We start from the raw sequence: 24,748 nt of genomic DNA on the forward strand, positions 1-24,748 counted from the left end.
TCTCACAACAAAACAGGCAGAATTGACAGGCAGATTTCGGGATTATGTCCTATTTCTGTTCCTCTCGTTCACATGAATGACCTGAACTGCCAAGAAATTGACTCAAATTTTCAAAAATTTTCTCAGGGAGAGAACCCCACCCCCCCAATCAACCCTATGTCAACTGGCATAAAATTGTTTTCCGGCAAGCTAACGATCGGCGAACAGCTATTATAGGCAATACGAACTATGTTGACATTCGTTGTGGCGTGGGATTGTGGATGACTCACTAGATTTGGAAACACCTACCCATTTCGCACTCTCTAGATCCCCTACTGAGGTGCAGGCATAGATAAATCTATGAAAGGGGCCCATTTCAATATTAACTTCTGTGGGGAACTGTCGGTAACTCATAAGTAAACATGTTGTCATGGGCACATAGTCAGACCGTCAGTAGCGAGACTGTAGTCAGATAGTAAGTGCATATATTTAAGAGTGTCGTGTTAACGAGATTCAGGGATACGTTAATACCATTGGTTTCACAGGTGTATGCGTCGTTAGTTCGCCTACTCATTGGATCGACGACCGATTATTTTGACAGAGTGGTTGTATGTTGACCGATAACGGGAAAAATAAGTACAAATAATTTTATGTCAAATAATGGATCTAGTGTATAATATTATCCTCTCATATTTTTGGTACACCATTTTTTACAAAATAATCTTTCAGCATGGCCATTGCCTTGCCTCTATGGGAGATAGAATGTTTCGCCGATTTGTCCATTTCTGCGTATGTTTTGTCAAATCCCTGGGGCATAAAACACGGATCCCAACCAAAATTAGCCGGACCTCTAGGTTCTACTATGCTACCATCACAACGTCCAGAAAATATTTTTATTGGGACACCTTCTTCACCGCTAGAATATGCATATGTACACAGAGCATACGCAGTTTTATCATCAAATCCCGATAACAATTTATATAGACCTGAAATAGATAAAAAGGCAATTCTTATTAAAACATATGTAACCAGTGATTTGTTACAAGAATGGATATTCAAATTATGGGTAAACTATAAGATAAGAATGCATTATGTCGTAAGTTCTCCAAGTCCAACATGATTTATTACATCAATACTCCTGTACACCACACAGTTTTTTGAAGACTTTTTCACAAGATGCTACATGGGACTTTGCAAAAGTGATACCCGATTTTCATGGGGTCTATCAAAATTCAAGATCACCCACAATTTCTATCGAATTTACTACATGATGTAATTTCTACAGGCCAGAGTTTTCTTCTTTTCTTTTTGCAATTGGTTCAACTGATGAATTCTATATTTTGGACTATAAACTTATATATACCTTTTTGAAAATCTCTGGAGATGTTAAATAACCCACTCCAAAGTCTCGTTTTTTTTTTAGATTTAGTACTTTAGTATTTAATCGGTGGACATATCCATGGATGTTTGATAATGGTCAACTGGTTGGCCTAAGAAATAAAACCTGCCAATCATGTTTCAGATACATATAAATTTATCTCAACTAAATTTTATTTTTTAAAATCCCAGTTAACCTACCAGAAGGTCCTAAATTCTTCAAGAACCATTTGATATAGGGGCCTGGTAAACCACCCAAGGCATTAAAACACAGACTAGTATCTTCTACAATAACTGGTCCCTTAATATGTTCTATTGCTTGGTGACACTTGGCTTCTGCTACTTCTATAGGTTCGCCTTGATATTCTGGTAAATCTATATCTTTACTTAAAATCTGAATCACGAAAAAACATAAGTAATATAAAAGTACTTTCATTTAATAAAACCAAATACATTTGAATGAAGCAATAGAACAGTTTTAGTTCTGGGGTAAACGATTACTGTAGACCTTCAATAAGTATTTTTAGGAGGAAAAGGGGATCACTTGAGCACAGATTACAATTGTAAGGGTAGAGAAGCACTGGGCTCTACAACTATCCTGACTGTCTGCTTCAGTCACTCATATTATAGTGGCATTTCACGGGTAGCTACTGATTTAAATAGACAGAAACATGGTGTTTTAGAGATGAATATCGTTAACATGTGTAGGCATATATTTTATATCAATACCTCGTATGGAAATGTAGATCCTAAAATTTGTTTGAATTCTTCTAATTTTTTTATATTTCCAGTTACTAATACCAGAGGTTTTGCCATTCTTAACATCCAGTCTACAGAGACTAATAAAATCTTTCAATCTTCACCTAAAATGAATAAATAAAAGATAGGTTGCCAAGCAACTAAACATACGCCCACATCAGCTAAGTCGTGAATCGAGCAGTCAACAAGAATTGTCGCATATTTTTTCTTTTGTTAGTAATGAAAACATTTCCAACACACTAAAATCTGATAAGGAGTAACAACCCATTAAGTAATTATCAGAAATCATTATAATTTGTTTTGAATGTTTGTCTCATGACCTTAAACACTGTGTATAAATTTATATTAACTTTAGCGCCCACAAGACTTTACAAGTAATCAAGGGTTACTTATCGGAAATCAATTGGCTTCTTCATCTCATGACCTTAAACAATATGTATAAATTTAAAGTCAATCGGCTATTAACTTTAGCCTCTTAGAGTGTCCGCAATATTTTTCAAAGTGAATAAGGGTCATAACTCTAGCAGTAATTATCGGAAATCAAGGGTCATAACTATGGCAGTAATTAACTGAAATCAATAGACTTCTTAGTCTCAGAACCTTAAACACTGTGTATAAAATTGAAGTCAAAAAGATATTAAAGGGCACATAAGATGGGCAAGGAAACTTTTCGGTACGTGTAGCCAATGGTTACTATATCCACTTTAGGGCAAGTTCACACCAATCTGATTAAAATTAATTAAGCTATCTTCACTCAAAGTCGCAAAAAGAGAATTCCCGTAAAAACGACTTTGCCAATTATCGAAAACACTCTTAATCCCCTCAGACGCCAGTGACGGAATGTTTATTCCTTAATATACCTATAAACAGTCGGCGTGTGTATTCATTAACGCCTGATTGATTCCTTAATCCCCTAATTAAATAAAACAATTGACTACGGAATAATTTGTTTTGCAATTTATTTTAATTTCAGATCCAATTTAGAATTTGTTTTATAATGTCCCGCCCTCTCTTCTTAATACTGTATTTTAAAGTGACTATTTGATAAAGTCCCTCTACCACCGTGTGCAGTCCAAATGATTCGAGTTACATTTCCGTCAGAAGAGTACAGGTATTGTTATTCTATTTTCCCAAAGTACAGGAGTAAAAAGATGTGGTCATGCAAAATGTATCATAAAAGTCAAACATGATTGAAACGCGATTTGTAAATGACGATCCGTTATCAGAGTAGCCAACTGTATCTCGTTTTCCTGTAGCCATCGTACGGCGCCTTTCTTTCTGCATGTGGACTTGACTTCGTTACTCTGAAATAGACGGTAAAAATGAAATACGAAAAAAATAACTCAATATACGTTAGAATTAACAGTACAAATAAATTTTGTTGTTAACCATCTAAATCGAATAACAGATTGAGAAGGGTCATCTAACTATCTTTGTGCATTAATAATAAAGTGGCAAGTGTAGTGTCGTTAATATACTCAGCCAAATTAAAAATTTTACACTCGGGATTTTTGGGACTAGATTTTTAATATTTGGTTTAAGGCAACTATTTTAGGGTTATGTTGTGTACAGACGACCTTGACATCAACAGAAAGCAAGAATACGTCTCGCCGAAAGTCCTTGACATTGATAACGTTCGTGATGTCACAGTACACCCCAAGATGAAATTCACAGACTTGGAGAACAATCGGAATAAAGTGTTTAGTAACAGTTGTGGCCTCCTCTAGCGTCTCGTACTGCCACACAACGTCTTCTCATGGATCTCAGAACATTAGTAAACACTACCCGAGGAAGACGTCGCCACTGCTCAGCAAGAGCATGTTGAAGGTCCTGCAACGTCAGTGGTGGATTCACTTGCTGACGAACACGTCGACCCAGTTCGTCCCAGATGTGTTCAATAGGATTAAGGTCGGGGCTAAGAGACGGCCAATCCAGGACTTGGACACCGGCATTTCTTAAAAAAATTCTCGGTAGCAATTGCTGTATGGGGTCGAGCATTGTCTTGTTGAAACGTTAGTCCAGGCCCATGTCTCTGCATAAACGGAAGAAGAACAGGTAGCAAAATCTGATCCCTGTACTGGACAGCATTTAAGTTCCCTTGGACAACAACAAGAAGAGAACGTCCATGTACACAAAAAGAACCCCAAACCATGACGCTGCCGCCACCAAATCGGTCAACTTCTCTGACGCATACTTGAGCGTAACGTTCACCTCGTCTGCGGTACACTCGGACCCTGCCATCGGCAAATCTCAAAGCGAATCGAGATTCGTCATTAAAGACAACCGAATTCCACTGTCTTTGAGTAAATCTTATGTGTTTTGTGGCCCACACAAGTCGGTTACGGCGATGAAGAGGTGTCAATATTGGTCAATATTGCAAGCGATTTCGAACAGTTTGTGCAGTTACCCTTCCACCAAACATCTCTCTACTTGTGGAGGTTGCAGTGACAAATCTGTTTCTAAGATGACGTAATCGTATTGCTTGATCTTCCTGGAGTGACGTCACACGTGGCGCTCCCGCCCTTGGGCGGTCGGCAATAGTTCCAGTTTGAAGCACTCTCATTCTAAGATTAATTATTGTCTGGCGTGAACAATTAAAGGCTCTTGCAACAGTGAACCCAGACTGACCAGCATAGAGCCTACCTATAGCACGTAGACGTTTTACATTTGAAAGGCGCGGCATTTTCTAACAAAGATGAAAATAACAATTTTAATTTTTTTTCCAGATCAAGTTACGTGTGCGTGATCAGTTTAAGCAAACTTGCATCGATTGACCTCACGAGTTTGTGTTTGCACGTGTTTTTCAGGTTTTTCATCTTTATATGCTCAAAAGTCACGAGATTCGAGTATTAAATACAGCATTTGTTATACATTTATCAATCCATGTTTTAATTAATAACTCAACTTCTTGCAAGCAGGCTACCTGTGTTTATATGTGAAGAGCCCCGTGGAAGAACGATCTAAGTCACTTTTTTAATGAACCCCAGTTAATGGCGCCATCTGGTAGCAAATTGTATAAGCTTTCTGTGGAACAATCAATTTCAGGTAAAAACGATCAGAGTGACATCGAACCAAAGCCCTTCTGAAATGGCCTCCCGGACAAATATGATGTCCATCGTACCCTTTATTTGACCTTAATTTGGCCGAAAAGTGGAAGTCAGTTGTTAAGTAGGCCTATTGATAATTATGATTCGTATTAAACATCATTTTGAAGTTGTAATTAAATCCGCCCGTTGTTCTGTTCGCGTCAAGCATTCTCGTCCAAAGTCTGTTTTGCCTTTTATGCGAAAAGACAAAAATGTGACTTAGAACGTTCTTCCCCTGGACTCTTCATGTATGTAGGCCCTATATGTAGGGATAGAAGAACATGGCTATTAGCTATACCAGTATTCCTTCAACCGTATTACTGATACAGACACAAGTTGGATTTGTTACCACAGTGACATTTTTAGGGAGTGGGCTTATTATATACTATTCAAAAAAAGTAGGGGATATTTGATTTTTAAGTGTTATTAAAGTCACCTAATGAAACTGACGACGAAACAAATGACAAAATGAAATGAAGTTCACATTCATCGATTTATTCCAAATGATCGTTAGACTAAGTAAGGCACAGACTGACCATTATAAGGGTAAAATGATACCCGGGGTCAAACAGCAAAGTTACCACAGCATCACAACCAAGTCAGTAACGGGTAAATCCTCCTCTGTTTGCCAAACAAGCATTGATCCGACGTGGCATACTCCTAATGAGACGTCTAAGGTCATTTTGGTCCAGATTGTCCCATTCCTGTTGCAACGCAGCAGCAAGTTCTTGGACATTGGCAGGATGTTGTTGATGTTGACGTAACCTCTGTCCAAGCATGTCCCAGACATGCTCGATGGGGGAGAGGTCGGGACTCAGTGCTGGCCAAGGTAATGTGGTGATGTTCTGTTGGAGGTAACCTGTAACGATCCTGGCCCTGTGACATCTTGCGTTGTCATCCTGGAAGATGAAACGGCGGCCATGACGTCGTGCGAACGGCACAACATGGACTGCCAAGATGTTGTCCCGGTAGTACTGGCCTGTAACATGCCCTGCAACAACATGTAAAGCCGTTCTTCCAGCAACAGTGATGCCTCCCCACACCATAACAGAACCACCCCCAAATCGATCATGTCTGATGACGTTAACGTCTTGGAAGCGCTCGTTTCGACGACGCCACACCCTCCTACGTCTGTCCAAAAAATCAACAGTGAACCTTGACTCATCTGAAAACATCACATTGCTCCAGCGTCGATTATCCCAGTGTTGACGATCCCTACACCAACGACGTCTTGCCTGAATGTGATGATCTCTCAAACAAGGGATCACGCGAGGACGTCGGGCGCGAAGGTGACCCCTATGCAGTCGATTCCGAATCGTCTGGCCACTCCCTCTCACACCAGTGTCTGTTTGAAGACGAGCGCTGATCTGATTTGCTGTGATGACACGATTTCTCAAGGCCAAGGTACGGATAAATCGATCCTGGGCTTGAGTTGTCGCCCTTGGTCGACCTGAGCGTGGTCTGTCCTGTACAGATTGTGTATCACGGTATCTGGACCATAGCCTGCTTATGACAGACTGAGAAACATTCATCGTCCGCGCCACAACCGCCTGTGTTGTGCCGATCTGTAGCATGCCAAGGGCACGTAACCTTTCATTTTGGGTAAGCCGACGCATATCAAAATTTGTTTTCTGGTCACTAAAACAATTAAACTGATGTTTCCACCCTGGAATTCAATGCCACAATGACTGTAACATTCAAAGTCAGAGTCGTGCAAATCTTGGGTTGGACCCCCATGATGATCCCAAGCATCACCTGCATTCCATGCGGTAGCTATTGGTGCGTTTGGGCGTCACATGTAACTGGAAATGTTTCTTCTGTTAGGTTCTATAGTGACTTTTTTCGTAGTCATTTGCATATTTTAGTATTATGCCCCCAAAATCAAATATCCCCTACTTTTTTTGAATAGTATATGAATACCGTTCAGACGCTTATTTTAAAAACAGTTCAAAATCACCTGGATTTTTAAGACAGGATCGTGTTGCGTTCACACGTACTATAAGCCAAACCAGTTTAACTATTCTGACCTCTTCGGTCGGAGTTAACTACGCATGGGTAGCTTCACATTCTGTATTCGGTTCTCGCAAGCTTTCGAAAACACTGGCACTGTCTGACACCGGGCATTTTCCCAGGAATGTAACTTACTGCGTACGGCGCATGCTCAAAGCGAGCCGGAGACAGGGTTATTAACCCAACCCATTCAGTCGGCCATGCTGAACCAGTTTAAAATAAAAAGCCTTCCCGAAGACAGGTCGCGAGTTAGGGTTTTTAAACTGGTTTATTTGTCCCACATTAGCATTCAGACCACAAAGTTAAACTGGTTTAATAACCCCCAGGGCTTTTAAACTCGATCAACGGGCTATTAGAGACAGAAGGATAGCAGAGTTAACAGGTTAGTTATGGTGGCAAGTACGGCGAATATTTACATGTTTTTATTATGCAACTTCAAGTTTGTGTATCTCAAAAATTTTGGTGGTCAACCTCATACAAATTTTACTAAAATTTTTAGTGCAAACACATTGACCATTTGTTTCTCTGTAGTGAAATCATTCAGCCCAATGAAAATTTGAGGAAAAGTTGGAGCTGGGGAAAGAGACAGAATTAACATTGAAGTCTGGGAAAATTAAAGGTGGTCTGCTTCCATCTTTGGAGGCAGACCACCATTAAATTTCATCATCTCGGTACCCACGAATTGTAGTTCGTCTATATATAGCAATTCTCTCTATCTTTCTTTTGTCCCCTTTTGCATGCCGATTTGTGTTGATTTTTTGGTCTAGAATGGACGAAGAGGGTTTGAATTAACATTTTCTGCCAGGTTTTGGTAAATATTAATGATTTTGAGGCCGAAGGATAAGAGGGTTATCAGGTTAGCTACGGCGATATGTACGGCAACTAGTTACATGTTTTTAGTATGCTTCTTCAAGTTTGTGTATCTCAAAATTTTGGTGGTCAACCTCATACAAATTTTAGTGCAAAGACATGACCATTTGTTCCTCTGTCTGTAGTGAAAAGCATTCAGCCCAACGAAAATTTGGGGAAAAGTTGGAGGTGGGCAAAGAGGCCAGAATTAACATTGAAGTCAATGGGGAAATTAATGGTGGTCTGCCTCCTATATGAAAACAACCTGACAGTGGATGAAAGGCCTAAATTTGATGATATGATCTCCAAATTGTCAGAAAATGTGATATATGGCATTTTGATGGTAAAAAATGTGAAATGGTAAAATTTCAAAAATATTTGACAAATTTGGGAGGGGAAATTTTGATTTTAGTCAAAATTTTGTGATTTTCAGTGTTTATTTACTTTTCAAAATTAGTGGAAAATATTTTAATGTATGATTTTTACTTTTTCTGCATTATAATTGTTAGACGGGAAGAAAGTATCATAATTTCACTCAATTTTGCCTAAAAATCATGATAAATTGTCTGAAATTCTTCAGATTACCCCCAATATTGCTGTCAAAATTTTAATTATTCATCTGTTGTAAAATGAACCAAAATGTCTTGCATGTCTTTATTTTCATTGTTAAATAACTTGGCAAGGATCCACGTGTTTGTCAGATATTGAAAAAGTATTCATATGTTTGTCAAAAATTTAAAAATTAAGAAATTTAGTCTAATTATGTTCTGCTTAGGTGTGTTAGAATTTTCAAAACATGAGTGAACTGCATTTTGCTGCTGTTTTCCTCCGGCTTAACACAATTTTAATCTTTTAAAACCTGAAATTGTTGCATTTCCCTTCTCGAGAAAGTAAAATCTATGTGTTTGCAGGGAAATTTATCTGTCTTCATTTCATTTAGACTGGCTCACCCTCCCCACCCCACCCCTTTTCTTGAAGATGATATGTGGATATTCAATTGAACATTTGTTGACTCCAAATTAGCAGTAATCTGATTTTGTTACTTGAATTGTAACCGAGCATTTTATTTGACACAAACAAATAGTTACATATAAGATTTCAAGGATTTCTAAGACTTTTTGTTTATGGTCAAACATGTAATCCTATGACATTTCTTCCAAATGAGTCCACACCCCAAAATGGATATGTTGTAGATGTGTTTTTTGCAGCTTAATGTTTTACATTTTGAATGTAAATCTATTATTTGTGGTGATCTTTGAAAATGTGGCACTTACAGGGCAATAAAATATTAATTAATAGCCTTTTCATACCCCTTTTATGCTTTGAATTATGTCAGAACTCCCTTTTTCCATCTCATTTGTCAGGACATTGATGTAAAGATTAAAACAACTTGCTTCCATATAATATTTACACTATGTAATTTCAAGGATACCTCTGATTGTTAAAGTATTTTAAAAACTGAAATATTCCCATTTTCTAAAAAAAAATAGTGCTTTGCGACCCTTTTATTAAAGTGGCTGGTTGTCACCTAAATACAGCATTTATTTTACATTTATCAATCCATATTTTAATAAATAATTCATACTTCGTATAACAAACTGTGTTTGTATGTATGTATATAAGCCAGGGATAGAAAAACATGGCTTTTAGCCATATTCCATCAACAGTATTACTTATGTGGACACAAGTGGGATTTGTTACCAAACCAACATTTTTAGAGGGTGGGCTTACAGGTTTCACTATAGTTCCTTACAGTTACCTTCAATGCAACAAATTTGCAGCTTGTCTTCCTGTATACCGGCCAAGGTTTCTAGAAATAAATGCTTTTCATCTCAGACTTTCCCAGAAATAGGGAAATATTAGCATTTTGAGGCATACAAAGTGTCAAAAATGGACCATTTTGTAGAAAAAGGTAAAAGAAAGTCAATTTTTGAAAAATATTCCAATATTTTGAATATTTTTGATGTGACTTGTCTGAAACTCTTTAAATCTTTTCGCAGAACTCACATTTCGACAAAATTAAGAAAGAATCTTCAATTCTAGAACAAAAGGCCCATGGACCTGAGCTGCAATCCGGTATACAAAACACTACATAACTTTAAAGGGTCACCATTTCTGCAGTAATTATTTTTTTCTGATTCTGTATTATAATAATTTTGCAAAAATAAATGTGAAGCTATAAAGAAAAGAATTTTGATGATATATGAACTTATAAAACCATATAGGAGGCAGACCACCATTAAATTTCATCATCTCGGTACCCACGAATTGTAGTTCGTCTATTTATAGCAATTCTCTCTTTTCTCCCCTTTTGCATGCCCATTTGTGTTGATTTTTTGGTCTAGAATGGACGAAGAGGGTTTGAATTAACATTTTCTGCCAGGTTTTGGTAAATATTCATGATTTTGAGGCGGAAGGATAAGAGGGTTATCAGGTTAGCTACGGCAACTAGTTACATGTTTTTAGTATGCTTCTTCAAGTTTGTGTGTCTCAAAATTTTGGTGGTCAACCTCATACAAATTTTAGTGCAAAGACATGACCATTTGTTCCTCTGTCTGTAGTGAAAAGCATTCAGCCCAACGAAAATTTGGGGAAAAGTTGGAGGTGGGCAAAGAGGCCAGAATTAACATTGAAGTCAATGGGGAAATTAATGGTGGTCTGCCTCCCTTTATGCTAATGGTGTTACCTCCCTTACAACCACCCGTGTCGAAGATTCTTCTATGATTTGTTTGACCCTTTATAGTACACAGAATTTCTATTTGTTAACTCCATAAATGGTTCTTATAAAGTAAAACATCAATATCAAACTACAAATAATCGTATCATCGAACTTACACTGATAAACATTCGCAATGATTTGATTGCTTCGTTGAATACGCACAAGATTCAGCGATAAACAGGGGGAACTACTCTGAATGTAACTAGTTGCCGTAGCTAACCTGATAACCCACTTATCCTTCCGCCTCAAAATCATGAATATTTACCAAAACCTGGCAGAAAATGTTAATTCAAACCCTCTTCATCCATTCTAGACCAAAAAATCAACACAAATGGGCATGCAAAAGGGGAGAAAAGAGAGAGAGAGAGAATTGCTATAAATAGGTCTGCCTCCTATATCAGACAACTCGTCGTGTAACTACGCAAGCACAAGAATTTGACCATAAAAATGTAGGGCCTGCTGGTTCGACACATAGACATACTACCCATGATATGTTAATTATATCATTATCACAATTTGAAGTACTGGTAGTTATGTCTCTAGCCTAACTCAATTCAAAATCTTCAACACTGAAAACACGAATTATTTGTCACAAATCAACGTATGTATACTATTCAAAAAAAGTAGGGGATATTTGATTTTTAAGTGTTATTAAAGTCACCTAATGAAACTGACGAAGAAACAAATGACAAAATGAAATGAAGTTCACATTCATCGATTTATTCCAAATGATCGTTAGACTAAGTAAGGCACAGACTGACCATTATAAGGGTAAAATGATACCCGGGGTCAAACAGCAAAGTTACCACAGCATCACAACCAAGTCAGTAACGGGTAAATCCTCCTCTGTTTGCCAAACAAGCATTGATCCGACGTGGCATACTCCTAATGAGACGTCTAAGGTCATTTTGGTCCAGATTGTCCCATTCCTGTTGCAACGCAGCAGCAAGTTCTTGGACATTGGCAGGACGTAGTTGACGTTGACGTAACCTCTGTCCAAGCATGTCCCAGACATGCTCGATGGGGGAGAGGTCGGGACTCAGTGCTGGCCAAGGTAATGTGGTGATGTTCTGTTGTTGGAGGTAACCTGTAACGATCCTGGCCCTGTGACATCTTGCGTTGTCATCCTGGAAGATGAAACGGCGGCCATGACGTCGTGCGAACGGCACAACATGGACTGCCAAGATGTTGTCCCGGTAGTACTGGCCTGTAACACGCCCTGCAACAACATGTAAAGCCGTTCTTCCAGCAACAGTGATGCCTCCCCACACCATAACAGAACCACCCCCAAATCGATCATGTCTGATGACGTTAACGTCTTGGAAGCGCTCGTTTCGACGACGCCACACCCTCCTACGTCTGTCCAAAAAATCAACAGTGAACCTTGACTTATCTGAAAACATCACATTGCTCCAGCGTCGATTATCCCAGTGTTGACGATCCCTACACCAACGACGTCTTGCCTGAATGTGATGATCTCTCAAACAAGGGATCACGCGAGGACGTCGGGCGCGAAGGTGACCCCTATGCAGTCGATTCCGAATCGTCTGGCCACTCACTCTCACACCAGTGTCTGTTTGAAGACGAGCGCTGATCTGATTTGCTGTGATGACACGATTTCTCAAGGCCAAGGTACGGATAAATCGATCCTGGGCTTGAGTTGTCGACTTTGGTCGACCTGAGCGTGGTCTGTCCTGTACAGATTGTGTATCACGGTATCTGGACCATAGCCTGCTTATGACAGACTGAGAAACATTCATCGTCCGCGCCAAAAACGCCTGTGTTGTGCCGATCTGTAGCATGCCAAGGGCACGTAACCTTTCATTTTGGGTAAGCCGATGCATATCAAAATTTGTTTTCTGGTCACTAAAACAATTAAACTGATGTTTCCACCCTGGAATTCAATGCCACAATGACTAACATTCAAAGTCAGAGTCGTGCAAATCTTGGGTTGGACCCCCATGATGATCCCAAGCATCACCTGCATTCCATGCGGTAGCTATTGGTGCGTTTGGGCGTCACATGTAACTGGAAATGTTTCTTCTGTTAGGTTCTACAGTGACTTTTTTCGTAGTCATTTGCATATTTTAGTATTATGCCCCCAAAATCAAATATCCCCTACTTTTTTTGAATAGTATATGTTGTAATCTTACCGGGAAAAGATAGGCTTCTGATATCCAATATTTAAGACAAAATAAACATGTTACCATTAGTAGCCTACACGAATCGTGTAGCCTAGTCCGAAATGACCTAGTTTCTGTCGAGTGGACGTTACCCCCCCCCTCTCTCTCTCTCTCTCTCTCTCTCTCTCTCTCTCTATTGAGCATTGTTTGATCAGGAAGTCGGGTAACCTATCTTGTCAAAATTAATGTTGGGATTCGTGTGAAAGAAAATTCGTCCTCGAAGTTATGTTCGTTTTCACCAGGGTACAGTCAAACTAATATGTAGATTATATTAAGACACTAGTAATATAACAGTGATAGATTACTAAAGATAACAATTTAAATATAGGACAGATTATATCTTAATGCAATGTAGGCTACACTTGTTAATTAGATTTCTATAGCATGTGTCATCACTGATTTGAAATAAAAGTATGGCAACTGTACTGGAAATTAAGGGACTGGTTGCTGCTACTTTTACACCATTTACTCCAGATGGGTAATGTATTAATAATATATAAATTTATATTAGATGGGTAGGACTATACAACTTTATATCAGATGGGATGTGTATTCATAATACACAATTTTACCGGTACACCAGACTGGTAGCGTGTTCATAATATACATCTTTATATCAGATGAATAATGTATTTATAATATACATCTTTTTATCAGATTAGTAATATATTCATACATACAACTTATGAATATCGTGCATCACTATGTCAAACTAATTAAACGCTTTAAATCTCCTTAGATCACCACCAAAACTACCATGTACAAAGGTAGTGCGCTACTATATAGTTATTTTTCGAAAGCAAGCCAACTCAAAATTTTGTATACATATTATGGTCTCAGCATCGACATATATGAATATCTACCGTTATAATATATTGTATGTGTTTTGTACGTTCTTTCCAAGGGAGGGATCTTTATCTTTCGCGCCCTGTAAAATATGTAAATTGAATATATCCATGATCATTGTTTATGAAAGCGATTTTACATATAAGCAGTATTGGTTGTTATTGTATCCATATATAGTATATAAATATACTAGACGGGTAGTGTATTCATATATATAAATCCAAACTGTCTTGTTTTTTATACGCACACAATTTCATGTTTACGTATTATGTCGTCACCCCTGTCCCTCATAATATTATCAAATGTTAATGAAACTTAAAATATATATGTTGATATCAAAAAAATCTCGCACATATCGGACCGTAACTGCCTTGATTATTGCCCCGGGTTGTAGGACAAGTGCGTTTTTATTTTGGGGACCCTCTAAACGTCACAATTGTTAGCCGATTAAAATATATTATAATTATATCCCAAAGATCTCGTATGGGTTAGATTTTAGCACGTTAGGACCGTAATTTCATGGATTATTACCCCTGTCAATGGAGCCGTTACAATGGAGCCTGTTTCTTTTACGCAAACAGTGTCAAAGCATCTAATATACATTTTAAATTTTCTAGAAAATCAATTCTCTTTCTAGAATCATACTTAAAAAACATAAGTCAGTGCACGTCTGTTAATGGCATGTTATCTGAGAATAAACCTATTTATCACGGTGCACCCCATGGATCAATATTAGGACCCATATTATTTAATATTTTTATAAATGATTTACCTTTATACCTATCCGCTAAAACTGACCCCTTTGCGGATGACACAACCATCTACACCTCTGAGTCTACTGTCAAAGAGTTAGAACACAAACTTCAACTTGACGCCAATAATATACTATACTTTATTATAGTATTAGCCTGGTGTGATAAAAACCATATGAATTAAATATATCGAAAACAAAAACTATGCTTATAATTACGACGCAACAAAAACGAAATATCCTCCCTGCTACTTTGAATATTAAATTACGTAATGAACCATTAGAAGTCGTCTTCTCGGTAAAAATATTGGGTGTTTTTCTCAATCATAATCTAACTTGGAAAGATCATATCGAGTATATCTCTAAAAAAAATTAAGCCGGAAAGTTTTTCAACTCCGTCAAATTAAAAAATATCTTCCAACTCCGTTCCGAATCCTTTTCTATAATGCCCACTTTCAACCACATATAGATTAGTGTTCCCCAGTATGGGACCGTTGTGACGCTAAATCTCTTGGCCGTCTTTCTCGACAGCAAATCATGGCCTTAAAATTAATCTTAGATTTAAAACATACTGCCGACGTTTACCCTCGACTAGACAAATTGAAAATTTTGACAATAATAAATCGACATATCTGTAATCAATGTATATTTATCTATAAAATTCTGCCCTGATTACTTATTTGACCTCTTACATTATTATCAACTCCTTATAATCACCTTAACAATAAACTTACTACTCTCAAGCCAAACATTAATATAGTTAAAAGCAGTATACGCTTTAACACCCGATTAGATTTTATTACATACTTCGAGAAGGTATTTGTTGAGTAATAAAACATTCTAGTGTAGTTTATCGAGGGCTGGCCATCCTTACCGCACGTCACAAATAAAACCTTCTAGTAGTTTATCGAGGTTCGGGTGCTTCCGGAGTCCAAAATGACCGCTTTATATAAATGAGAATTTTGGGGATAACTAACCCGAACCCTAACCCTAACCCTTTTTAAAAGACTGAACTTAGGTCTAATTTAGTGAGAGGAAGAATGATAGCGACATTCAGCGTCCCTTAACCGTCCGTAACGAAGTTAACGCCGCCGGACCCTGTTTACGAAAACCTCGCGAACTCAATATAGTTTTTAACAGTTTTTTTTTCAAATTAGGTGTGAAGCATTGGGATAATGGGAGGTTTAGCCCTGTCGATTTTCTCTGTTCTCTGCCTTCTATTGCAAAATGTCGACATATCTTGCATAGGAACCGCTTGTTAAAGTTACAATTTCATATTTTTAAGTTATATTTTTAAAATGTATTCAATAAAGCCTTAAAATAGATGGTATCTATAAACAGTCCTACCTTGTTAAAGAATAATCCTATTAATCCTATAATTCACTATTGCAAGTTGAGAAATTGGCAAAAATATCATTTTCAACTTCAAATTCAAACGTTTGAAGATAGCTATTTCGTGGGGGGGGGGGGATAGAAAAACAAGGGAGGTAATTGTGTTATTATTTCCGGGGTGAATGATTTTAAAGTGTGAGAATGATACCTATGATCGTATAATAGTGAGTTGACTACCTATTGAGCAAAAGACATAGAAATAATTATGTTTTGACTTTCTTAAAAAATATGAAATTCTCGCTTTAAGAGAAAGAATCACTGTAAGTGCCTTTGCATTTCAGAGATCTTGATTTGGGAAAGATTGGGAACTATGCATCGTTTTTAGAAGAACGAGGTGTGACACAGTTATTTGGTAGGTAGCTTTTGGAACAAAATTCAGAATTAGGCAACATAGCTAACAGATATTTGGTGTACTTTTGCATTAAAAATGTATTATTGTAATAAACACGAGACAACAAATGAGCGGCACGATGTGCATTATTCGTTTTTACATTAGTACTAGTATTTTATAACAGTGAATGGTACCACAGGTGAAGGTATATCTATGACAATAGAAGAACGGAAGTTAGTAGTTGAAGAATGGGTCAAAGTTGCTAAATCAAGGTAAATATACATTTTTTGGTGTAAATTTGATAGAAAACGACTTTTGTGAACAGTATGTTGACACATTAGTGATTAATTCATCACAATTCCAAGACATTACGAGAAGGTTTAGAGTCTGTATACAGTCTATACATCAGTATCAGGTGTGTCCACCGCGAGTGTCAATAACAGCAGCGCGGCGTATGTACATGGAGTGGACCACACGATTGATGAACGCCATTGGCACCTGGAACCACACTCTCAGGAAAGCCTGGCGCAATCCATCGGCTGTGTTTGGTCTCGGTACGACGTTATTAAGTCTCCTCTGAATTTCATCCCAAAGATGTCCAATCGGGTTTAAGTCCGGACAAAGGGCTGGCCAGTGCATAACGTTGATGCCGTTCTGCTGTAGAAAGTCCCGAGTAACTCTGGCGGTGTGGGCACGAGCGTTTTCATGCTGGAAAACTTTGTTTCGATGACGTGCGAAATGTGGTATGACGTGGAGTCTGAGAGCTTGATCGATGTAGCGCACTGCTGTGATGCCGCCTCCTCTCCCTGGACCACAGGACCTACTTTCTGCTTCAGGCCGATTCCACCCCAAACCATTATCCTTGGACCCTCCCCATGAGTCCCATTCCATGACACATTGGTCAGAATAACGCTGGCCACGTCGACGCCATATTCTGCTCCTGTCATCTGCAGTTGATACGCAATACCGACTTTCATCTGTGAACAGAACAGTTCTCCATTGCCTGTGTCGCCAGTTCTGGTGTTGTTGGGCAAACTGTAGACGTTCACGTTGATGGCGAGGGGTGAGGATTGGTCCACGGTAAGGTCTACGGCAATGGATGTTCTCTCTGGTGAGGCGTCGGCGCACTGTATCGGTTCTGACGGATCTTCCGTGTGTTCCCACTGACTGACGTGCTGTCTCAGCTGCCTGTGTGAAGGGATTCTGCACGTGCTGTCACACAACATGACGGTCTTGTCGCCTTTTGGTAACCCTTGGTACACCAGTTCGGGGGCGATCATCCGTGGTGTTGGTGGCCCGAAAGCGTTGCTGAAGCCTGTAGATCGTCCGACCATTGACCTGGAAGTGATTGAGCTGTTGTGAGTCGTGGCATGCTGCTGACGTTGTAGTGTGAATGATTCAACCAGGTATGGTGGTGCATTTTATAGGGTTGGTCCCGGTGAACAGCACGTGCAGTATGAGTTACATGAAAATCATGGAGAACACATTACCATCAGTCCCCGAGTTCACAAAGCATTCTCAGGCTTAAGTTGAGAATTTACTCATCTTTCAGTCACTGTTTATGAGAAATATCTTTGATCCAGAAACACAAAACTTTGCACATAATTTCTTATTGATGCATTTGATACATTAAAACAGCAAAAGTTTTATAAAGGGCTATATTAAAGTTAAAATAAGGTGAACAACTTTGAGCAAATTCTTAACTTAAGTCTGAGAATGCTTTGTGAACTTGGGGCCTGGTCAGGTTGCGTATTTGAGAACATTTCCTGGGTTAAATTCGGCTTAGTATATAAATGACTTTTTTTCAGCTAATGTGAACAATAGATTATTGAAAACCTGGTGGAAATCTGCGATGACGAAATTTGTTTCGAAGTGTCCTTCAACATGAATCCTGTACATGTAACTTATGAATAGTGCTATATAGCCGGGGCAGAACCCCAAAATACGTGACCATTTATCGGGGAGAAAGGTTTGAAGATGGTTTCTGATAGAAGGGACGGTCAGATCTAAATATTAAGGCCACCTGCAGATTTCTTCAAAGTATCGAGATAGGGTTGGGGCACGTGATTGTTGATGAGATTGCGGGTTAGGTTTAAGAATTTGGGGGAGAGCACTGACCTAGGATGATGAAAAATTAGATCGTGATATTTCCTAGTTTTATTAAAAGTACATGCAATACATTAGATTTATATACAAAGATGATTTCACTGTTTTTTGGTGTTGGTGGCGCTGATGGTCTTCCTTGAATGGTGCTTCTGGTATTCTGGTATTTTTGTTTCTGAAGAAAAAAGAATAACATCTGAGGCTCTCCAGTGTGTTTCCTACTACGAATTGGATTTTCTAAAAAATGTGTTTGTTCCACATCACCGGGTTAGGGCTAGGGATTCTTATATCAAGTTGATTTTATTTGCTAACGGTTAGGGTAGAGACTGGTCTTATTTAATCTAATTTACTGTGCACTAGGATGTCGTTCAGATTTTTGTTTTTAGAATATGCAATTATAAGTTTATGTGTGAAGATTTTCGGGTGATTTTCTTGGAGATCAGTATAGTGTTTTCTGATGATTTTGGATGCACTTGCTGCTTCTGCGCTAAATAGAACTACAAAAGGGGCTATTGCGATAGCCGTATGAATATTTAAACTTAGGGGGCTGTTCTTTTCAATTTGTCAATCAAGAATTTTTCTCTTGTTAGCCTAAACGTTTTAATTTCTTCTGTAGTTTCAAAGTCGCTCTTGGTCTTGTCTATTGGCGTGACAATGAGATCAGAAATGTCATGATTTGGTTGGTTGAAATGAATTGAGACCGGTTTGTCTTTTTTGGTGACTTATGTCTGACCGGTGACAGTTAATTCTTTCCCTAAGTGCATTCTGCGTCTCCCCTACGTATTGTTTGTCATCTACATGAAATTAGATAAATTATGTTTGAACTACTGCATGAAAGTTGATCTAATATTGGGAATTGTGTGCCAGAGTTTTTGTTTTGGAAATGGTCGGATATGTTTATGATTTTGCATGTTTGACATCTTGGGTGACCACAAGTTTTGGTTTTAACTGCTGATTGCATATTATTTGTTTCTTTGGCGGAAAGTTCAGCTAAAGTGTTCTTTTTTTATACGCCTCTGATTGCAAACACAACTTATTGGTCAATTTAAATCAAAATCTTAACGTGAAAAGATGTGTTTCTGGTATCCAATATTTAAGACATTAAAAATTTTAAACTTGGCACACGAATCGCGTGCCAGAAAGCTTTCGAGCGTCACATTTGTAATGAAGTAACTTGATGAACAAGACTAAACATATCCCACAAGGGAGGACTACCGGAGTAGATTGGAATAACCAAACGCCAAAGACTACCATTCAATTTGCACTCTTCGCGTATTTCGCCGAACATAACTGATTAGAAAGTACAGTAAAAACAGAAATGATTGAATGTAAATCATTTTATATACAGTCATATTACATTATTATATGCGTCGCGACCCATATGCGTCCATTTCTAGGAGCCAAAGAATAGCGATTTAGCTCCTTTAAATCATGGGCTAGAATTGCAGAGTTTAAATTTTCAAAATTTTCTCCGGGAGGTCGAGCCCCCCATACACCGCAAAGGCGGTTTCGCAGGCCGCGGCTCCGAGGACTTAACGATTGATTGGTTGTTAAAATTCAGGTCAGCCACCCAAGTTAGACTAAATTAAACTACGTTGAAGTTGCTACATTCACGGGCTGGAATAGCAAGAAACGCTTTTGCGTCTGTTAAATGTTCAAAATTTTCTCGCGGCGGTCGCGTCCCCCGGACTGTAAGCGATGACTTTTTGAAAATTAGTGAGTATTGCCACTGGTTGACGGAATCTAGAGTAGTGAACTTTGATCCCAATTATTTAATTGGTATTATTATATCTTCTGAAAGAGAATCGGTTTCTGAGTTAGAAATTGGAATCAGACCAGTTATTTTTAAATATTTTCCGCGTTACAGGCGCCTGTGGTAGCAACTACAAATATCTTTACTATGGACCCTTTTATCAGAAACCATCGCCAAACATTGCCCCCCCCCCCCCCCGGGAAAAGGTTGTGCCTCGACTAACAGCGGCATTCAAGATTTAATGTTGATCATCGGTCAAAGCGTGAGATTAACGCATTCTGATGTTTGAGTAGTTGCAGTTTTGATATTTGATTGTACCCGTTTTCATAAGAAATTTGTTATCCACACTTTTTAAAGGTTTGAATGACAATCAAAATGACTTACCTTTAATTCTTTTATGTACATAATTTGAATTATCAAAACATAACTGTGATAATTGTGTGATTAATGCTTACAGAATGTTGATTGTTGTTCACGTCGGATGTGCTTGTCTGCGGGATTCACAAGAACTGGTAATAATTTAACTTTTGTTTTAAGTTTAAGTCTTCTAATGTTCAATATGCTATTAGATAAATAGAATAGAATGTGATAAATGAACTTATTCTTCCTCTCTTCACAGGCTAGACATGCAGCTAAATTAGAAGTAGATGCTATAGCATCTATGTCACTGACTTTCTTTAAACCAGCGACAGTAGGTAATGAAACATTTTGAATGTAATATTTATTGGAAATTAGCTTCATTTGCATTGTGTTGGAATGGAATTATCTGAAATGTCCCCGGTTCTAATGGTCTCAAATGGAAGCCGGTAGTGTCAAAAGTACAGAATGGCTAACCCGAACTATACCTATTGAGAGAGAGAGAGAAAGAGAGAGAGATAGAGAGAGAGAGAGAGTGTTTAACGTCCACTCGACACAAACTAGGTTCAATTTTATTTCATTTGACCACAGATTTAGTCTTGTTTTTCCACACATGATATAAAAGCTCAGTTACCGTAATACTTTTGAAAACATAAATGTACATGTTTATAAACCATACAGAAAGTCCATTTCCAATTTGTTTTCTCGTAGAACGATATTATCTCACCTTTCGGGTATTTCTTTTATTTCAGACAATCTGGTACTTTACATAAAAGAGGTAACAAGTGTGGCACCGAATTTACCATTTTACTACTATCACATACCTTCAATGACTGGTGTTAATTGTAAGTTTATTGCATCTAAGGCCGTGTTGAATTGATTCCTTGTTTCTCCTGCCACCACTCTGGCAATCATGTGCGGTAGTGCGGTAAACACAACACAAAGTGGGTTTCAAAACACAAAGTGGTCTGGCATAATACCTATATAGTCTGAGGGTTGTGTACCATTTTTAATAATATTATAAATAATCTAGTTATATTATTGGTTAGAATAAAAACACAGATAATATTTAATTAAATAAATTTAATAACAAACTAAAATTTGGTAACAAGTGGCTTCTTTGTTTAACTTTTTAAAAAATGAAATAACCATATTTTGATATAAATTTTCCGTATTCTTGTGTTAAAATACAATGGTAACATTCCAGTTATAATTTGATTCGCTTGTTGAGTTATAGATGGTTTCGATAATATCATCGAACGTGAAAGTGCTGGGAATAACCACCAAAGTCGAGTCGAGATAAGTAAATTCGCGTACCGGTCGGCCTAATTTATTTATTGATGTTCAAGGAAATAATAGTGGTCCCGTTTGTTCGTTCGTTTGTTAAACTCCAGAAACGAGCGAACGGGGCCACTATTATTTCCTTGAACATCAATAAATTAGGCCGACCGGTACGCGAATTTACCTATGTCCCGGCATAGCTCACCATTTTGTAAGGCGTGCGTTATTTATTACACAAGATATGATTGGGTAATACTTGAATAATAATGACACGGGTTATAATTTTAGCCAATGAAAAAATTGATTATTCAGGTTCGCGGTTGAATATTAGCGATTGTCTTACAGTTTATAATATGCTTTCTCATTAGCCGAAATGACTGCTACACGCGCCATTTTGCGGAATTCATCCAATCATATACAGTGTGACTTATTCCATAGTATGCGGGCCCCTACATGTGTATTATCAACCGGATCCATTCACTTGATTTGATATTTGTTTATTCGGTGCAATGCCTATTTTCTGTCTTGTCCGCAGGTTTATCTTGTAGATTTTTGTTTTGCGTGTAGTGCGGCCCCCTGCACTTACTTATTTAGTTCGTAACGAGGAATAAACAACGAGAATTGACTTCTGATGTATGGTAGAATTTTATTTAGATGTTATTAACGTAATTTTTTGAATATTTTTTTTTGTGTTAAAAACGTAAGCGCACGATTTTCGGGGTCCTCGACCTAAGCGCGCGGGCGAGGAGAAACAAGGAATCAATTCAACACGGCCTAATGGATATAAATAGGGGTTTAATCCCTCGTTATAATAATACGACGGGTAATTTGTGACCAACACCCAAAGGGGAATTTCGCAGCATATATTTCAACTTGCTTTGGGGGTCTTTTAGGTGTGCTACCGGAACTAAGTTAATGGGCAGCGGGGGTGAAATAAAAAATAAATAAGTAATGCATCAGCAAAACAGACAAAATTAGCACAGCTTTGTTAGATTCCAGACGACATAGAGTAGTTACGTGTATCTTTTTGTGCTTTAAAATGTTTATTTCTTTTGCTCTGTTTTATTTGATTTTATACTAAACTTTTAGTGGCGCTAAATATCATTATTTGCTTGATAACGATATCTGTATGTGTATCGAAACGTAGCATGTTAATAAATTCAGAAGTAGTATATCCATACAAGTGTTTTTAATTTGTGAAATCTACTTCTTTATGTCTTATAAGGATTAGATTATATAAAAAAAAATTTTTTTTTAAAAGTATCCATGGTAAAGTTTCTGAAACAATGTAAAACCGAAGTTCCATCTCTACGTGGTATTAAATTTAGCCATAAAGATGTGAGTGAAGCGAGCAGCTGTAGAAATGTTGTCGATCGTCATGGTAATAAGTATTCTGTGCTATTTGGAAATGATGACGTAAGATTTTATTTTTTTGAATTATGCATATACACCAACCTACCATTGGATTGATCGCGGCGCTTTTTTTACCATTTGTCACTGTTTGCATCGGTAAACAGTTTGGCTCGGATGCGTCTCTAATGAAACTACATTTGGCTCTCCGTTTTACATCATGGCAGGCCTTCGTATTTTATACCACCCGAGAATTGACGAAGCCCATTGCCTTACTTATAATTTTCTTGTAATATATTATTTTATCCAATTCTTTTTAAATCATTATCATCATGCTTACTGAGTATTATGTAAATCTTCAATTTTACTCCCTAAAGTGTCAAGATTTTGTTATCTCGTTTCGAGTCAAATCCGGTACCAATCCGCGTCACTGGTTGTTGATTATATGGTTAGAGTATCTATACAAATATAGCCTACCTCAATTTGTAACTCGCTTTTTATAGCTCCACATTTTACTTTGTCACCCCACCAGAAGAAACACCAGGATTTAATTAGCTAATTTTTTATCATTGGGAAAACTGACTATTTTATGAAATTCCTTCTTAGTATACCCAGTTTAACATTCAGTGGCACCAAATGTAAATTGAGCATAAACAAACCTTAACATTTTTCAGGAATTCCTAGGAGCTCTAGTACATGGAATAGAGGGTGCCGTTGGTAGCACTTATAATTTCATGGCAGCAGTATTTCACAGACTGATAAAAGCCCTCGAGGAAGGAAATATTGATGTAGCTAGAATAGAGCAGGGTCGGTCAAGAGATGTCATCGTAATATTTTTAGAATATGGTAAGTGTAATTACGTGATACATGGAACCCTTCAGCGGTGATTTTAGACACGCCATACTTATCTTGTTCTTGTTCTACGTCTTGGAGTAACGCTCTTCGAAAAAACCCTAAGACTCCACCAATTCAACTACAATCGTATTGCGAATTGATAGATGGCACAATTCCAAGATGGTGGCGATGACGTCTTCCTCGGTTCGTACTTGTTAATGAGAACCAGGAATTCAACAGGGTTATTCACCATGTAGACAATGTAGACATATAACTGCAGTGGCTTTTTAAAATGACAAGACCTTGTTTTTTTCTTTGCGTATATTATTTAGGAGAGATGTTACCCTTAACAGTATTCATTTAGTTGATTTGTGTCATTTGTTTAAAATTTATTATTATTTTTTTGCAGTGAAATACACTTACGGCTCTGTTGGTGCACAGAAGGAAATAATGTCGTTGATTGGTCTTGATCTTGGACCACCGCGATGTCCAATGAGACGTTTACCACCAGAAAAGCTGACAGAGATGAAGCAAAGGCTATCTGATATTGGGTTTTTTAATTATATAAAATAGACCAGTTATTTTATCCATCTATCCACGGATGAAACACATTTCAGTATTAAAAGTCATTATAAATCTACTGATGTGTTATTTCGGTGTATTCTAGAGATCTAAATTAAGTTCCCAAGAAAGTGTGCTGTTTAATAGTGCAAACCTAGATCTAGAGTTTTGAAAAACTACAGATGCTAACTATTTAATTTAACTTGCACGTTCCCTCCGTTTGATAG

The 24,748-nt window shown here is 37.8% G+C and overlaps 2 protein-coding genes across 3 annotated transcripts; one reads left to right on the top strand and one right to left on the bottom strand.

The window, feature by feature from the left end:
* Positions 1-612: 612 nt before the first annotated feature.
* Positions 613-10,988, bottom strand: LOC126817673 (inosine triphosphate pyrophosphatase). Of its 2 annotated transcripts, none has more exons than XM_050544782.2 (4): positions 10,896-10,988; positions 2,086-2,219; positions 1,558-1,750; positions 613-965 (listed from the first exon to the last, which is right to left on the bottom strand). In XM_050544782.2, exons 2-4 carry the CDS (start codon positions 2,179-2,181, stop codon positions 667-669), a joined length of 588 nt encoding a protein of 195 aa, XP_050400739.1. In that variant the 5' UTR covers positions 2,182-2,219; positions 10,896-10,988; the 3' UTR covers positions 613-666. The 2 variants fall into 2 exon arrangements, with proteins under 2 accessions (XP_050400739.1, XP_050400738.1); XM_050544781.2 differs by lacking the exon at positions 10,896-10,988 and adding an exon at positions 10,747-10,880.
* A 2,485-nt stretch (positions 10,989-13,473) lies between these two features.
* Positions 13,474-24,533, top strand: LOC126817924 (N-acetylneuraminate lyase). The gene is made up of 6 exons (XM_050545097.2): positions 13,474-13,477; positions 16,467-16,554; positions 20,596-20,650; positions 23,139-23,192; positions 23,801-23,972; positions 24,370-24,533. Exons 1-6 carry the CDS (start codon positions 13,474-13,476, stop codon positions 24,531-24,533), a joined length of 537 nt encoding a protein of 178 aa, XP_050401054.1.
* Positions 24,534-24,748: the final 215 nt, after the last annotated feature.

Source organism: Patella vulgata, chromosome 4 (genome assembly GCF_932274485.2).
Source record: "Patella vulgata chromosome 4, xgPatVulg1.2, whole genome shotgun sequence".
In the NCBI taxonomy this organism is placed as follows: Eukaryota; Metazoa; Mollusca; class Gastropoda; family Patellidae; genus Patella; species Patella vulgata.

Bases quoted from the DNA above. Each gene is read 5' to 3' on its own strand.
- LOC126817673 (XM_050544782.2), bottom strand. From the start codon at position 2,181: ATGTTAAGAATGGCAAAACCTCTGGTATTAGTAACTGGAAATATAAAA. The intron at 1,751-2,085 runs GTATTGATATAA...TTCGTGATTCAG, and splicing joins GATCTACATTTCCATACGAG to ATTTTAAGTAAAGATATAGA. The intron at 966-1,557 runs GTAGGTTAACTG...TATCTATTTCAG, and splicing joins GAAGAATTTAGGACCTTCTG to GTCTATATAAATTGTTATCG.
- LOC126817924 (XM_050545097.2), top strand. The intron at 20,651-23,138 runs GTAATAATTTAA...AGCAGCTGTAGA, and splicing joins TGCGGGATTCACAAGAACTG to AATGTTGTCGATCGTCATGG. The intron at 23,973-24,369 runs GTAAGTGTAATT...ATTTTTTTGCAG, and splicing joins CGTAATATTTTTAGAATATG to TGAAATACACTTACGGCTCT.